At 55.6% G+C, this 14,565-nt stretch overlaps 2 protein-coding genes across 4 annotated transcripts in view; one reads left to right on the forward strand and one right to left on the reverse strand.

The window, feature by feature from the left end:
- The window catches only part of DCST1 (DC-STAMP domain containing 1), an 18,226-nt gene extending 8,842 nt beyond the window's left edge, over positions 1-9,384 (reverse strand). The window contains exons 1-4 of one of the 3 annotated variants that reach the window (XM_036922367.2): positions 4,510-4,576; positions 4,118-4,243; positions 3,977-4,051; positions 134-262 (exon numbers count right to left, since the gene is read on the reverse strand). In XM_036922367.2, coding sequence (XP_036778262.2) covers positions 134-262; positions 3,977-4,051; positions 4,118-4,243; positions 4,510-4,570 — 391 coding nt within the window. In that variant the 5' untranslated portion in view covers positions 4,571-4,576. Of the gene's footprint in view, positions 1-133; positions 4,244-4,509; positions 4,577-8,366; positions 9,025-9,350 lie in introns of those variants that run through there. The other 2 variants (XM_057495098.1, XM_057495097.1) reach the window with 2 other exon arrangements.
- On the forward strand, positions 4,894-14,546 carry DCST2 (DC-STAMP domain containing 2). The gene is given in 16 exon segments (XM_036922375.2): positions 4,894-5,161; positions 5,313-5,483; positions 5,779-5,880; positions 6,133-6,330; positions 6,614-6,679; positions 7,136-7,349; positions 7,517-7,674; positions 8,347-8,511; positions 9,295-9,462; positions 9,595-9,695; positions 10,343-10,473; positions 10,810-10,937; positions 11,319-11,412; positions 11,521-11,661; positions 14,353-14,494; positions 14,496-14,546. Coding segments are annotated over 16 exon segments (2,298 nt in total).
- The last annotated feature ends 19 nt before the right edge of the window (positions 14,547-14,565 follow it).

A 14,565-nucleotide genomic window follows, 5' to 3' on the forward strand; every position in this document is an offset into this window, starting at 1 on the left:
ACACACAGCAAGTTGGAGCAACTGGAATTAGACTCGCACTCTTTCTCCTTCACCAAGCCTGGTTCTCATCGGATGGCCCACCCAGGGCCACTGCTTCAGTGTCACTAATTGGTACCCAGGGGCACAGACTCACCCTCATAGATGGCAGCCAAGGCGTATCCCATCACAAAGAGCCTGCCCTCTTTGCCCAGCATCTTGGGTACTAGCAGGAGGCTGGCACAGCGGATGTGAGGGGAGGTCCCCCAGCCAATGGCCCCCAAGCCTGTCAAGAGAGTACAAGGCGAGGGAAACGAGGAAGCTGCCTTGTCCGCCAGGTTTACCAGAGCACTCACCCCCCCGCATCCCTTTCTAGAACCTTCATCATACTGCCCTTGTCCCCATTTACACAGAACCGACTCTGATGGCATTCTGCGCCACTCATTTATTCATTTATTCAACAGCTCTTTACAGAGTTCAACTGCATGGCAGTCTCTGGAAGGACTTGGAGAGATGGCTAGGTACTGAAGAACCACGGCAGTCATCAGCTGTGTGTGCGTATTTGAGGTGGGTGTTTACGTTAGGGAAGGGGGCCAACACTTCCTGTATCCAGGCTGGATTCACACTTACCCTTGGTCCTGAGGGGGCAGAGGGAGCAAGAAAAAAATTCTGGAAACAGACACTGGTGCTCAGAGCGATTAAAGGGGAAGCCAGAGCCACCTCAACATGCCCCATATCCCCCACGCTGTGACGCCTGCAGCCCTCACAATCTCTGTCCATCGTTTTAGCCCTTGGTCAAGTACCTCCCGGGATGTTTTAGTAGTTTCCCATGTGTCTCCCTGTGGTCTGCAAGGAGACAGGGAGCTCCTTGAAGCTCATAATCCAGGGAGAGCGACAGACGAGTAAACAAATGACTATAACACAAAGTGCTAAGTGCACAAGGGAGGTGCTTACGAAGGAAGAGCTGTGGGAGCTGAGGAGGGAGCAGGTATTTCTGCAGGGAGGGGTGGGGTTGGGAAGGCTGGACAAAGGAGATGTGTCAGCTGGGCCTGGAAGATGAGTAAGTGTAGGAGGCACGGGCAGCATTCCAGGCCAAAGGAACAGCGTAAGCTGGTTGGGGAATCTAGAAGCTTCCCGTGTGGACAGCATGCTCCCCCAAGCATCAGCAAAGCAAGCCCCACGTCCTTAATGCTTCCTTCTACATCCATTTCCCGCATAGAGTCTCCCCGGGACTAACTGGTCTTCTACTTTGTGTCTTGCTAACTTACACTTTAATTATCACAAGGCAGCCAGAGTGACACTGTTAAAACTTAAGTCAGACCATGTCCCTTTTCTGCTTCAAACCATCCAAAGACTTCCTACCACATCCGAGATAAAATCCAAGCTCCCTTAACATGGCCTGCGGACCCTCAGGCTCCGGCCACTGCCTACTGTCTGAAGGGATCTCATTCAGCCCAACGCTTCACCCGCCAGGTCAGCGCCCCCAGGCCCTGCTGCTGCCCCCGGGACAGCCTAGCTCACTCCTCCTTTCAGGCCTTGGCTTTCACTGGTCACGCTGCCAGGAGCACTACTGCCCTCGTTCTTCACCCGGCCGGCTCCACCTAGTCATACAGGTTTGCCACAAACCCTTTCGGGTGCCACCCAACAGTTTTTCTGCCTTCCTTGCTAACACAGCTTGGGTTTTGTTCAAGGGCAATGGCCTGTCCCTGCCCTGGCCCCCAGGGGTAAATCTGGATCTGTCTAACCCAATCACGGTAACACAGGATATTGAAATGGGCTTGTTCTGTAGTCTCGGACTTTTGGCCAGACTCAAGTCGAGGACCACAGTTGACAAAACAGTTGGCCTACGTTGTAAAGAGGGCCCCAGATATCCTCTCTGGGCTTACCTAAAGAGCACCACTAATCTCTTACCCCTCTACCCCAACCAGTCTGTATAAAGAGAAGACCAGAAATTTGAATTTTCTAGAAGGGGAGAGAAGTGGTTTGAGTAGGCAGACAGCAGGAGAAGGTCTGAGGCGAGGGTGGGTCTTCACTTGCCCATGTCACGTGAAAAACTCCAAGAGAACCCTCCAGAGGAGGCAAGCTGGCTCACCCCTTCGGGGCTGGACTCCTGCTGAGCTGAAGGGCCTAGTAGGGCCTAGCGCTCAGGAGCGACTCTCCAGGAGGCGCCCGGGGGAACCTGATGAGGAGAGCGGCGCTTGCTTCTCAATGCCACAGGGGAGAAGGCAGCTGCAGGGGGCCCTGCTGTCCCAGTTTGGCAGGACAAGGGTGTGTGAATTTCCTCTGGGACAAGAGGAAATGCTGGAGGGCAGCAGGCCTCAATCCATCTGTGAGATTCTCAATCCCAGGGGGCAGCCTGCTTGCGGGGAGGGATCCAAAGGAAGAAGCTGCAGGTGGCCTGGGGAACTACAGGGAGCTTGACTCCAGGTCAGCCAAACAGAACTGCCCCCAGCAGGAAACTGGGTACTGCAAGGTCCACACAGAGCCTCCGAAGAGCCCCTGAATGGCCCCCTGAGACAATCAGGGTGTGAACACTTGCCACAAGAGGCAGTGGAATTATACCAGGATCGATGACTTCAGACTTTTGTCCCTTTTCCTCTAATTCTTCTAATCCCCTTTCTGACATCAGAAGAACCAGAAGGGGAAGGAAGTGGAGAAGAAAGTGAAAGGGTGAGCCATGCCCCCTTCTCTGCTGCAGGACCCCATGCCAGGGATGGGCCCTGAGCTGGGCGCCGGGGGTGGTGAGGAGGGAAGATAAGCTTGAGAATGGACATGAGATTGGAATTTTGAAGCAGACGGGATTGGACCTTTTGAACCCTAAAAATAATCCTTATTACTGAAGCAGAACTCGGTCTTCTCAATGAAATAACCAGAAAGCTAAGGGTCTGTGTGAAAGGTCATCAATGGGAGAACAGGTGTGAATACAGCGGTCAGGGTAAAAGCTGTTGGTATCCCATGGAGGTCAGTCCACTCAGTAACCTGGAGATGATGCCAACTCCATGCCCCTCGTCTGGGAGAGGGTTAGGAAAGGGCATGTGTTGCAGTTCTGACTAAAGAGGTATGAGGGGAAGTTGGCCAAGGAGATTACAGGGAAGTTTTCCTTGTTCTTAAAAGAGACATGGGGAAGGAATGTTCTGGTCTTTGCCATTGTTGTATGAAGATGTGATGCCTGGATTTGCTGCAGCCATTTCTTGACCTGAAGAGGAGTGGTTGACAGACCAAAGAGGGCAGGAGAAAAGAAGGCAAAAGGAACCTGGGTCCTTGGTAGATTTACTGAGCTGCTGAATTCTCCAAACTCCAAAACCACTCTACTCTGAAACTTGTCATATGAGATAATCAACCTTCTCTTGGTAAAACCACTTTTAGGTGGGTTCCCTGTTCTTACAGCCCAATGCCTCCTGATACAAGGTCACCTTCTCTGAGGAGCCTTCCCTGACCACTCAAGCTAGGGTAGCTGTCAGTGCCTTCCTATCACACCCCCCTGGCATACTTTTTTCATATCACTTGTCACCATCAGAAATGCTCTTGTGTATTTTTGCTCATTTATTGTTTAAATGTTCATTTACTGTCTACTCTCCATAAGATGTAAACTCCAAAAGAGGTGGGTGCTTGTCAGGCTTATTCACTGCTGAATCCTCAGCAGGTGCTTAGTTAGCGTGGAATGGATGAATGAGTCGAATTTATCAGGAAGAGCAGGAAATAAGGCCAGAGAGTTCAGGAGAGATGAGGATCATGAAGGGCTGTGGGTTTGGACCATATCTTGAGGGGAGTAGGGGGTCCCTCAGATTGGGGAGGCTCTAGAGAGCAAGGAAGTCTTCTTCCACAGATGGGGCCTTTCGCTCTGGGTCTGCTCTCAAAGCCAAAGACCAGGCCAAGGCCACGTGGGACGCTTGGGTGCAGAAGAACATGCCCAGACCCCTTCCTGGGAACCTAGTGCTGGGCTGTGCTCCACAGGCCTCTTGAGTGTCCCTGACCTTATTAGCGTTAGTCCAGCACTAACCCACCAAGCCGTACAAAGTCATCATCTTCTGCTCTTCATAGATGTTCATAGGGTTCACCAGGAGCTGAAAGAGACCTGAGGGCACAGGGTTAAGTCAGAGGTCAAAAGATGGGTCCCACCCCAACTCTGCTCCACACTCACCTATGGCCAGGAGCCCCCCTGTGCCTGCCCCCAGCAGGAAAGCAGTGACCGGAAACTGGCCTGGCTGGCGCCACAGGAATCGGCTACAGAAGACAGGCAGCCCCCAACTCAGGAGCCTCTGCACCGCTGAGGAGTTGAGCAGTTTAGCCCCAGTAAGACCAACATCCCACTCTTCTGGCCGGGATGTGGTTCATTATTAGGATTAGGGGCTTGCAGGGGGGGTAGAGGTTTGGGGAAACTGGGGAGGGTGGCAGGAACTTGGGGGGTCCTGACGGAGGAGATGGGCGGAGATGAGAGAGGGAGAGGAGAGAGCTGGGCTGGAGGAGGGCGTGGGTGGGAGGGGCGGAGGCGGGGAGATGTTGAGGTGGCGGGGTCTCTAGTGACCGACTCACTGGTGCGGGGTGGTTTCCTTGTTTGCCCCTTTGCTCTGTTCTGATGACGTGTGATGCCCATAAGTCTGTTCTGGGGAACCCTCGCTCATTCCACAAGTATCTCAAGGATGCCCTTGGACATGAGCTGCTTCTTTCTCCTCTGCCTCACCACAGCCTGTCTGAAGTCTGTGCCTTTCAATCCCTCTGCTCTGAGATAGGAAGGAGACTGGAGACCTACCTATCTCTTTCCCAGTCTCTGCTACAGTGTAAGGAATTCTACGATACACACAGTCAAAGCCCTCCGGAACCTTAGAATGTGGTGAGAAGTTCCAGGCCCCCTGAAGAGCCACAGAACCTGGTGGGCATCTCCTCCTGGAGACGGGAAAACACTTGCTGTCAGCAGCCATGTCCAAAGTCAGGAAGGATGTTGTGCACTCCTCGGGGCCAGAGGAGCGGAGCAGGGCGCGGGCTGTGGTCCGCAGCGTGGGGGCCTTCATGCTGGGCTTGTCCTTGGCCACGGCCTACGGGCTGCTGGAGCTGCTGGTGGAAAGGCGCAGCCCCTGGGGCTGCCTGGTGAGCACTCTCACTCTGGCCGCCTTCCTCAGCCTGGGCATGGGCTTCTCCCGCCAGATCCGAGTCACTGTCTTCCTTCTGCTGCCCCAGGCCTTCTCCAGTGAGCTCACACCCAGGGGAGGGGACAAGTCCTGGGGCAGGGCCTGGGGCAGGGGGATCTCAGGGAGGGGTTATTCTGGTTATTCTGAAGGCTTCTGGAAGAGACTGGGGGCAAGGCTGGGGCCTTGTTCTGATGGAACGGTCTCCTCCAGGGCAGAGCCAGGCACTGCTGTTGGTGGCTGCCTTTGGGCTGGTGCTGCAAGGGCCCTGTGCCAACACGCTGCACAACTTTACCCGGGCCAGCGAGGCTGTGGCCTGTGGGGCAGAGCTGGCCCTGAACCAGACTGCCGAAATGCTGGAGCGGGCCCAGCAGCCCCTCGTCAGTAAGCTCCCCCACCCCGCCTGGCCCCCTGTGCCCTTGTCCTGCGTGTTCTACAGTCCTGTTGTTTTGTTGTTCCCTGCTGGTACTGGGCGCTGACCTCAAGGCGCCCGCTCAGACCCTCTTATCCTTGCTTTCCGGACTGCTCCTCTGCCACCTTAACTATCTCCCAGACCGTAGCATCCAGGCTTCCCTCCTCTCTGGGGGCAGACCCCCTGCGCTCTCTACCAGAGGGGCAATGGTGAGAACCAGCGCCTAGAGGAGGAGACCCTACAGTGCCTCTGCCCCCTGCTTCTCAGGTGCCCTGAACAAGATTAAAGCCATTGCCCAGAAGGCCAAAGAGGTGGCGGACCGGATCCGCAAGTTCTTTCGGTCAATCATGGATAGCGTGAAGCATGTAGGTCAGTACATTTTCATGTCTGCGTTTGGGTGGGGGGGGGGGTCAAAATTCACCCAGTCTCCCTTACCCTTTCCTGTCCAGGGCTTTGTGAGCCCCTCCTGGGTGCTGACTAGTCCCCACTAGTCGTATACAGCACAGCCAGGCCCCTGACTACAGGCTTCCGCGGCCCCGGCCGTTGTGCTGGTGTTCCCCAGCCCTCCAAAAGGTGCTGCGGGGCCCTGGCCCTGAGTACCAGCCCTGCGGTCATTCTCAGCCAGGGCCCTGAGGAATGTGTGGTACTGGCTCCTGCACATCGGTGATGTGTGCAACTCGGAGCTGGGGAACCCCTACTTGAAGTGTGCGCGGATCTTCGATGACGCCAAGGATGACTGCATGAAGGTCATTCCGCAAGCCTACCACCTGTGTTACGTGCTCATGCCCTTCAAGCTGGTGCTCTGTGGACTCGCTAGCGGTGAGCCAGGGGCCTGCAGGCAGGATTAGGGGTCCAGCAAATGTGGGGGCCAGTGGAAGGGTGGGGCCAAGGGGCAGTGAATAGGGGACCAGTAAGGATGCTGGGCTCCGAATGGGGTGGCACAGGGATAGGGAGGAGTTGGTGTGGGGGGTGAGGTAATGGGGAGAAGCTAAAGGGTTTGGAATCAGTGTGGAGGCCGGTAGGAAAAGTGAAAAGTCAAGATGGCCCTGGGGCCTGGGCTGTGTCTCTGCGCCCCTCCTGACACCTGGCCTCTGGCTCGCAGTGGTCCAGGTGTTCTGCATCATCCCCAAGTACATCCAGCCCTTCCTGCGAGAGACCATTGTCACCCGTGAGTGATCCCCCCCTAGTCCTGCCACCTGCAATGCTCCGGGGTGGTCTCCTCCCCTCGTCACCAGCCTGGGAGTGTTCCCAGTCCATGGGCGAGAATACAAGGGCAGGAAAGGACCTCAGGAGGTTATCCGGGCTAAGGTCCAGCCTGTACAGATTAGGAAATTGAGGCCCAGGGATGGGGAGGTACCTCACCAAAGCTAGACCCCAGAGCAGGGGCTTAGAGAACCAGGGCCTCCTGGCCCCATGCAGGTCAACGGGATGTTCACTATGGTGTCACGCTGATGCTGAGCATGCGGTGGCATCAACTGGAGGCTTTGCCCCCTCCTCAGTCCGTGGGTTCAGATCCTGGGTGTTCCTGGCTGTGAGCTGTGAGGCCCCTGGGCTGTGCAGGCCCCTCCCCAGCTGCACCCCTGCCGCCTTCTAACTCCCCTCGCTCACATCTCCCTGGCCCCAGCTGTGATAAAATTGATAGACCGAGTGCGTGAAGAGTTTGAGTTCAACGTGACAGCCACCCACTACTTCTCTGTGGATCTCAGTGCCTCTCGGAGCCTGTCCCAGGTAGCTCTGGACCTCCAGGAGGCTGTCAGGATGAAACTGCACCTCATCGGAGAGGCCCTGACGCTGATGGGCTATACCACACCCCTCCTGCTCGTGCTGCTCTATCTCCAGTGAGAGGCTGGACGGCGGGTCCAGGGCTCGGGGAGTGAATGCTGCTGGGGACCAGCGCGTGCCCGGGTGTCCTGGGACACTGGAGTTTCAGGGAGCGGGTGGAGAGCGTGGTGCCCTATGGGGGTCGGTTCAGGGGTGCTGAGGGTCTTTACATGTGCTCCACCAGAGCCCTGTTTTACTGGTACTGTTACCTGAACCTGGATAGTTACGACAACATCTACATCACCAGCCGATTCCTGCACATGGAAGCTGTCCGCTCCAGGGCGGGATTGCCCACGGTGCTACCGCTCAGAGCCCATGAGACCAGATACTATATCCAGCCTGGTGAGGGCCTCTGTGGGGGCCTAGGGCGTCCACAAACCCCATTGCCTTGACCCTAAGCCCAGTGCACAGGCCTGGTTTGGGCAGGGCCAGAGGGAGAAGAGATAACCATAATCTTAAGGAAATTTCAGGCTGAGGGAGACACAGCCCTGTCCTTGGAGTGCCCTCAGTCTGAAAGAGGAAAGCAGGGATGCTCATAGCATGCAGACAGCAAGAAAAGGGGCTAATGAGGCCTCTGGGAGCCCTGGAGTGTCAGGAACAGAGGTAAGGGTAGGTGGGAGTAGATATGGAGCAAGGGAAGAGAAGGCACTGGGGGTGGGGGCGGAAGCGTGGGTGTACTAATGCACAGGAGGTGTAACCTGGGGATGCCAGCCAGCCATGAGGCAGGGTCCAGGCAGGGGGTCAGGCGTGCCCCAGGAGGGAGGGTTCCTAGAGCCTGGAAATGGGCCACTGGGCCCAGGTGGACATGCTAGGCCTCCACTTCTAGGCATGGAGTTCCTGCCCACGAAGAATGCTTCCCACCCTCACCCCAGGGTCCTCACATCTTCCAGAGGAGCAAACAGGCCCTGGTTGATCAGGGTCAGGAGCCCCCTTCAGGAGGGAGATCTCAGGACCGGGGGCTGTGGGGTGGGAGAATTGGGAAGCATCCTCCTGACCTTCCCATCCCCCACCCAGGCTCCATCTTCCTGTCTCACCGGGAGCAGATCGTTTATACCCTGGCTATCTTCAGCCTTATCAAGCACCTCCTCCTCGTGCTGCTCCTCATCTTCCTGGACTATGCAGTCTTTTGGGTGCTTGACCTGGCCCGCTACCAGCTGCAGGGGGAGGTCGTGGCCCGCAGTGAGCACCTGCACCTCCCCGACCCATCCCCTGCCCTTGGGCTGCTGCTGCACCCTCCCCATCTTCCTCAATCCAGTGAATGTTCCCGTGTCACTGTTACTCACACCAGCCCCCGAATTCTCCCCTTTTCCAACTCTACCCTCCGCCTGATAACCCCTGAGTCCAGTTCAAGATTACACACTAACGGTGTAGTTAAAAACATGAGCTCTACAGCTAGACTGGCCTGGGTTCCGATCCCAGCTCGGCCCCTTCCTAGAAGGTAACCTTGCACAAGTTGCTGAGCCTCTTGAAGCTTCAGTTTCCTAATCTGAACAACCGGATAATAATGGTGGCAACCTCTCTGGGTTGCTCTAAGGAGTGAATATGCATTGAGTGCTGGGTAGACCACTGATGAAAGTGTGCCACAAAGCACGGGACCTAATTAATCTAATCCTGTGTACAGAGGTCCAACTGAGAAAGTAAAAAATACCCCAAACAATCAATAAAGCACTTAGTCTAGTACCTATGACACAGTTAGTGTTTAGCAAAGACCACCTCTGGGTGGTCGTGGAGTCAGGGGATGGACTCACTGACCATTAAGGTAATTTCAGATCTGGTGACCTGAGCAGGCAGACCTGCGCTAGCCAGCTCTGGACCATGGAACCAGGTGCCAGGGGCTGCAGTTGGGGCCCAGGACACCCCAAGGGTGCCTGGGGCATCACAACATGGCACCATCCCTGTGACCTGCACTGCCCCATTCTCCACCTCCCAGGAGGTGCCCCTCACACACTGTCTTGGTGCCAGGCCCTGTGGTGGTATCCATAACCGTGGAAGGCACTGGCTACACTGGGAAGATTTACCGTGACTTGGTGTCAGCATTTGATGTCCTACAGCAAGGCAACGTCAGTGTCTTGTCCCGGCGCTGTCTCCTGCAACCCTCGGAGCCGGACACCACTGGTTACACAGTTATTGGTATCAGCCACATCTCCGGGGGCACTGGGGAAATAGACACCATTCAGGGCATTGGGGCACAGACCAGCGAGGGGATGTGGCTGGCAGCCTGTGCCCGCTGGCTTTGGCTTACTGTCTCTGCTCTGTCCCCAGGCATCCTGTATGGCCTGTGCTTCTTTGTTACTCTGTTTGGCAAGTATGTCAGCCGGCTGCGGCGGGTCGTCTGTGCCTCCTACTATCCATCCCGGGAGCAGGTGAGGGGTCCACCGCCAGTCCCTACTTCCCTCTCCAGGATGCTAAGCTTGTGGCTGTCTGTCTTGGTTTTGGGGAGCTTGGCATCCTTCAGCAGCCCCAGCCCTCTCTCCTCTGGGTGAACCCCAGAGCAGATACCACGAAGTAGGTCTCTGGACCCCAGGGGGCACTGGGAGACGTGGTGCCTCTTGGAGCAGAGCTTCCTGAGACAGAGCTCGCTTCCAAAGCTTGGCTGAAACCATGGGAAGCTGGGGCACCGCGTGTGGTGAGGTGCGAATGGAAGCTCTGACGTTTGTTTACTCATTTACAAATCATTTACTGAGCATCTATTGTATGCCAGTCACTGAGCCAGACACAGTCAGGAGCTCACAGTCTTGAGGCTTTTAACAAGACATTACAATTAAAAAATGGGTTTGTTTTTAAGGAATGAATAACATGCTGGGGAAACTCAGAGGAGGCAGTAGGTAGGTAATCTTACCTGGGCAAGTCCAGAAGGCTTCCCAGAGGAACAGGCATTCAGCCAAGCCTAGAGGGATTCACAGGAGTTGGACAAAAGGCAGAGGCTGAAGGAGTGGGGGTGGGTGCAGAGCAATTCCAGGCTTGTGCAACAGGACTAAGGGGACTCCATCCCTGCTCTCCCCGCCTCCAGGAGAGGATCTCCTACCTCTACAATGTCCTTCTGAGTCGCCGAACCAATCTGTTGGCTACCCTGCACCGTGCAGTGAGGCGGCGGGCAGCTGACCAGGGCCAAATGAGTGTCCTGCAGATGCTGGCCAGGCGGTGAGTCCACTGTCATTCCTTATAGGAGTGGGTGAGAGGGGACAGAAAAGGCGCCAGAGGTCAGAATGGATCACTGTCCCAACTGACTGTCCAGAGGTTTAGCTGAACAGGGTGCCTATTTCATGCCATTCAGGCACTGAGAGGGAGAATTAGGGGTAAGAGTTCTTAGGGATGGGGAGTGAAGGAAGGACAGGAAACAGAGGTTGTTGCAACAGTCAGAGGGATGGACGTTAGACTGCAGAAAGGCCTACCCTTGGTTTGGAGGGTGGCACTGGAGATGGGGAGGTCTAGGTTGGCTGGGCTGGCCTGCTTGGTATCTGGGACCACTCTTTTCAGGTGTTCCTGCCTGGCTCCATTTATCAGCCACTTCGGGCAGCCCCAGACCTACTGCCTGGGCTGTGGGCAGCCCCAGGACGGTGAGGACGCAGAGAGCTCTGTGTCCTGCAGTACCCCAGGCTGCCGAGGTGGGCCTCCTGGGGAGCACGCCTCTCCCTGAGAGGACTCACTGCATTGGCGTCCAACAGTCACCTGTGGTCCTTCCTTTACGGACTGGTCCCGTACCTCACCTTTTGCACCCCTCCCTCCCTTCAGTATATAAATGTTCTCATTTACAGAGAACCCTCAGGTAGCTCTTCTTTCCCTATATTCGCCTTAATTCTCCCATGTTCGAGCAGAATAGATGCATGTGGCATTGCAGCAATTCCCTAGTGTGCACCGCTCGCCCAGGGTGGTCCCCCCAGGAGTTGGGTGGGAAAGGCAGGGGCTGGAAGCCAGGGAGTGCAGTGGATGGGTAGGAAAGTTCAAGTTCACCTCCTTCCCCCCACCCCTGCCCTGGCCTCCTCTAGGTCTCTTCTGCCGCACCTGCTTCCGCCTCCTGGACAACACCTGCTCTGTGTGTGCGTCTCCCCTCTCCTACCAGGGCAAACTGGACCTGGAGCTGTGAGTCTCCAGTGAGAGGGGTGGCTGGCTGGAGTCTGAGGGGGCAGTGGGAGCAGTCACCCCTCCCCCAGGTCCTCTGTGGGCCGCTGAGCTAGGAAGCTTCTCCAGGGACTCCAGTGACGAAGAGGACCCCCGGCTGTGGCTGGCTGCCGCTGGCAGAAAGGACCCAGAGCAGGAGGTGTTACTACGGCAACAGCTCCAAGAAGCCCTGGGCAGGACCCTTTCAACAGAGTCCAGCTCTGAGTTCAGGTGAGCGGAAAGCAGGCGGAGATGGCGCCAGGGAAGGGAACATGTTCTGTCACATTTACAAAGGGTTTCTTGGGTGCCTGGCCCTCTGCTAGAGCTGGAGACAGAGATGAATGGAGGGAAGGGAATGGAGGTTTGCCGGGTGCCTGCTCTGTGTCAGCACCCCTTCCCTGGAGGTGCCCATAGCATGGTGGCAAGAGTGACATCAATTAGATAAGTGACAGTGGTGGCGAGAGCACCCCACTGGAGTGGAGCAGGCTCTGGGCAGCACAGACAGACTGCCAATTTGCAATAGGGATCTATGTGAAGGCTTCATAGAAGAGGTGAAAAAAGGTGGATTTGGGGGCAACCTGGTGGTTTGTTAGGTTGAGGAGCAGAGGAAAGCATCCCAGGGGAGGCCTATGTGAATTTGGAGAAAGCGAGACATTTAGGAGCTTAGTGCCTAAGGTGCGGATGTGTGTCCAGGTGGAGACCTCAGGGGATGCTGGGAGATGAGCGTGGATGTCAAGATGGGGAGAGATGAGACGGCCTTGATTATCATTTGAAGATCCTTAGTCAGAAAGTGACAAGTTCTTATTTGTCTTTGAGGACAAGAAGTTAAGAACGCAGCATGGAGGCTGGTAGGAGCCAGGGGATCAGAGGGGAGGGTGTCGTGGCTCAGGAGAAGCTGGTGCAGCCTCAGGATTGAGGTGCTGAGGGTGACTAGGAGTTTATGCGAGACTGGGTGGGTGCTCGGATGAGAGGCGTGACAGGAAGGAGGAGCGGCCCACATGGAGACCTTTGTGGCATCTGCAGGGAGTCCAGCTGGAGATGCCTAGGGGACAGTTAGAAAAGGGAAGAGCTCTGGGTCAGAGGCATAGTTTGGGGATTGCCAATTTAGAGACTAAGAGAGGGGGAGCTGGAGCATTCTGGTGGAGGGCATGGCAGGAGAGGAAGAGGAGAGAGGGTCAGACCCAGAGGGGCTCCATCCCAAACCAAAGATGGGAGAGGCCCACGGACACTCAGCCATGCAAACCAGATGCTGTGAGACGATCAAGTAGGACGAGGACTGAAGACCAGCCCTTGAACTTGGCAGTCAAGAGATCACTGGCGTGGCTCATGGAAATATTTTTCATGGCATCGGGAAGGCCAAAACCAGATCGTGATGGGTTGAGGGGTGGCTGATAGGGAAGACTTAGAAACAGAAACAGGGTACATGGCTCTGCATCACTTTTACAAGTTTGATAATTCTTTTTTAAAACATAACTGCTGTGGTTAAAAAAAAAAAAGAACTTGAAGAGGAGGGAGCAGCTTGAAGGGAATCCAACACTAAAGGGTTTTTCTTTATCCAAGGACAGGGAGAATTGAGCATTCAGGAGGCAAAAAAGGGCTGGAGAGAGAAGGAAGCTGGGGTTGGGTTCCAGGGCCCCAGGGACAGGGTGGCCTTGGGTAGGAGCAGGCTTGCCTGTGGCAAGAGGGCAGAAGGGACATTCTTTGGGACAGAGTTGCACCTGCTCCAGGCTGGCAGCGTCACTTTTCTCTGGTGGGAAGGAGGCAACACGACCGCTGAGAGAGCAAAGAAGGGGGCTGGTAGTGGAATAAAGGTTTCAAGGTGTGGGTGGTAGAGGCCGAAATTCCTGCCTTGGGGAGTGTGCAAAGAAGCCTGCTGGGGAGGCTAAGGGATTTCCGGGTACAGTTAAAGTCCTGGATGATGTGGAAAATCATAACCTCTAATGATGGACTCTGGTGCGCTTGGTTAGGCGGTTTTCTTAGGCAAAAGTGGTAGCCATGAATAGCATTTGAGGGTTGAAGGCTTTTTCTGGGCTGGCCAGGGGAAGGACAAGATGGGGAGAAAAGTGGGGTGTCTTCAGCAAGAGTGTCTTAGGTGATTGGCCCTGGGGAAAGGAAGGCGCTGAGATCCCAGTGGGGTAGTTTAGGGTCTGTGTTTCAGTAATGTGTTAGAGCAGGGGCTGTGGCCGGGAGGGACACAGAGAATGGACTATGGCCAGGGAAGAGTTCTGGGATAAATCCAGAGTGGCCCAGGTCAAGGGCATGTTCAGGTGGGAGCAGAGGTGAAGGTTGTTACGGCCAAGGAGGTTGATTCCAAGGCGGGAGAGTTAGAGAAGCCCTCCAGTGAGGTGGCTTCTGGCCACACAGGCACCTCAAGTCTGGTTCTGGCCCTGTGGAAGGTGTGGCAGGGTATGTGGGAGGCCCGGGGAGGTGGCTGCAGCCCTGGTTGGTTGCGTAGCTGCCATGGGACCCCAGCGGCTTTGCCATACGCCGTGGGCCAGCCATGTTGAGAAAGATATAACAGTCTCCACTTGGAAGGATTGCAAAGAAAACTGTCCAGTGAACACATTCTGGCATGAATGGGGCAGTGGAAGTAGGGATGAGGTGAGAGGTCAAAGGGGAAGCAAAGCTTTATTTTTAGATGCTCAGGAGGGCTCAGTGGAGTTAAAAGCTGGAGTCTTGGACAGATATTATCCCTGAGGTCTCTCCTGGTTCTGTCCTTATTAGCCAAATGACCTTGTGCAAGTCACTGCCCCCTCCTCTCTCAGCATCAGCCTAAATCAGATGATATCTACAGTCATGGACTGGTGTGCCTCGGGGGTGGCAAATAACAGAAGCCACATGTGAACAGATGGGGTGGGGCAGGGGCAGGAATACACCTGTGAAAAGTGTTGGTGAAAGCGCCACTCCCTCTCTCCTCACTAGTGACCCGGATGAAGAGAAGGGGCTTCGGCAGAGGACACACAGGTAGCAGCCCCACCTGCGCTCCAGTCTGTCAGCATTTCCCGGCTAACCACCTCGGAAATCCCCAAAGCAGCCCTGCCCAGCTTCAGAACCCTCAGTCCCTCTGTCTTTCATCTCCTTCTCCTCCTGATCCCTCCCACCTACCCCCAAAATAAAGCAACCAAAGATGGACAC

This window comes from Manis pentadactyla, chromosome 19 (assembly GCF_030020395.1).
Source record: "Manis pentadactyla isolate mManPen7 chromosome 19, mManPen7.hap1, whole genome shotgun sequence".
Taxonomy (NCBI): domain Eukaryota; kingdom Metazoa; phylum Chordata; class Mammalia; order Pholidota; family Manidae; genus Manis; species Manis pentadactyla.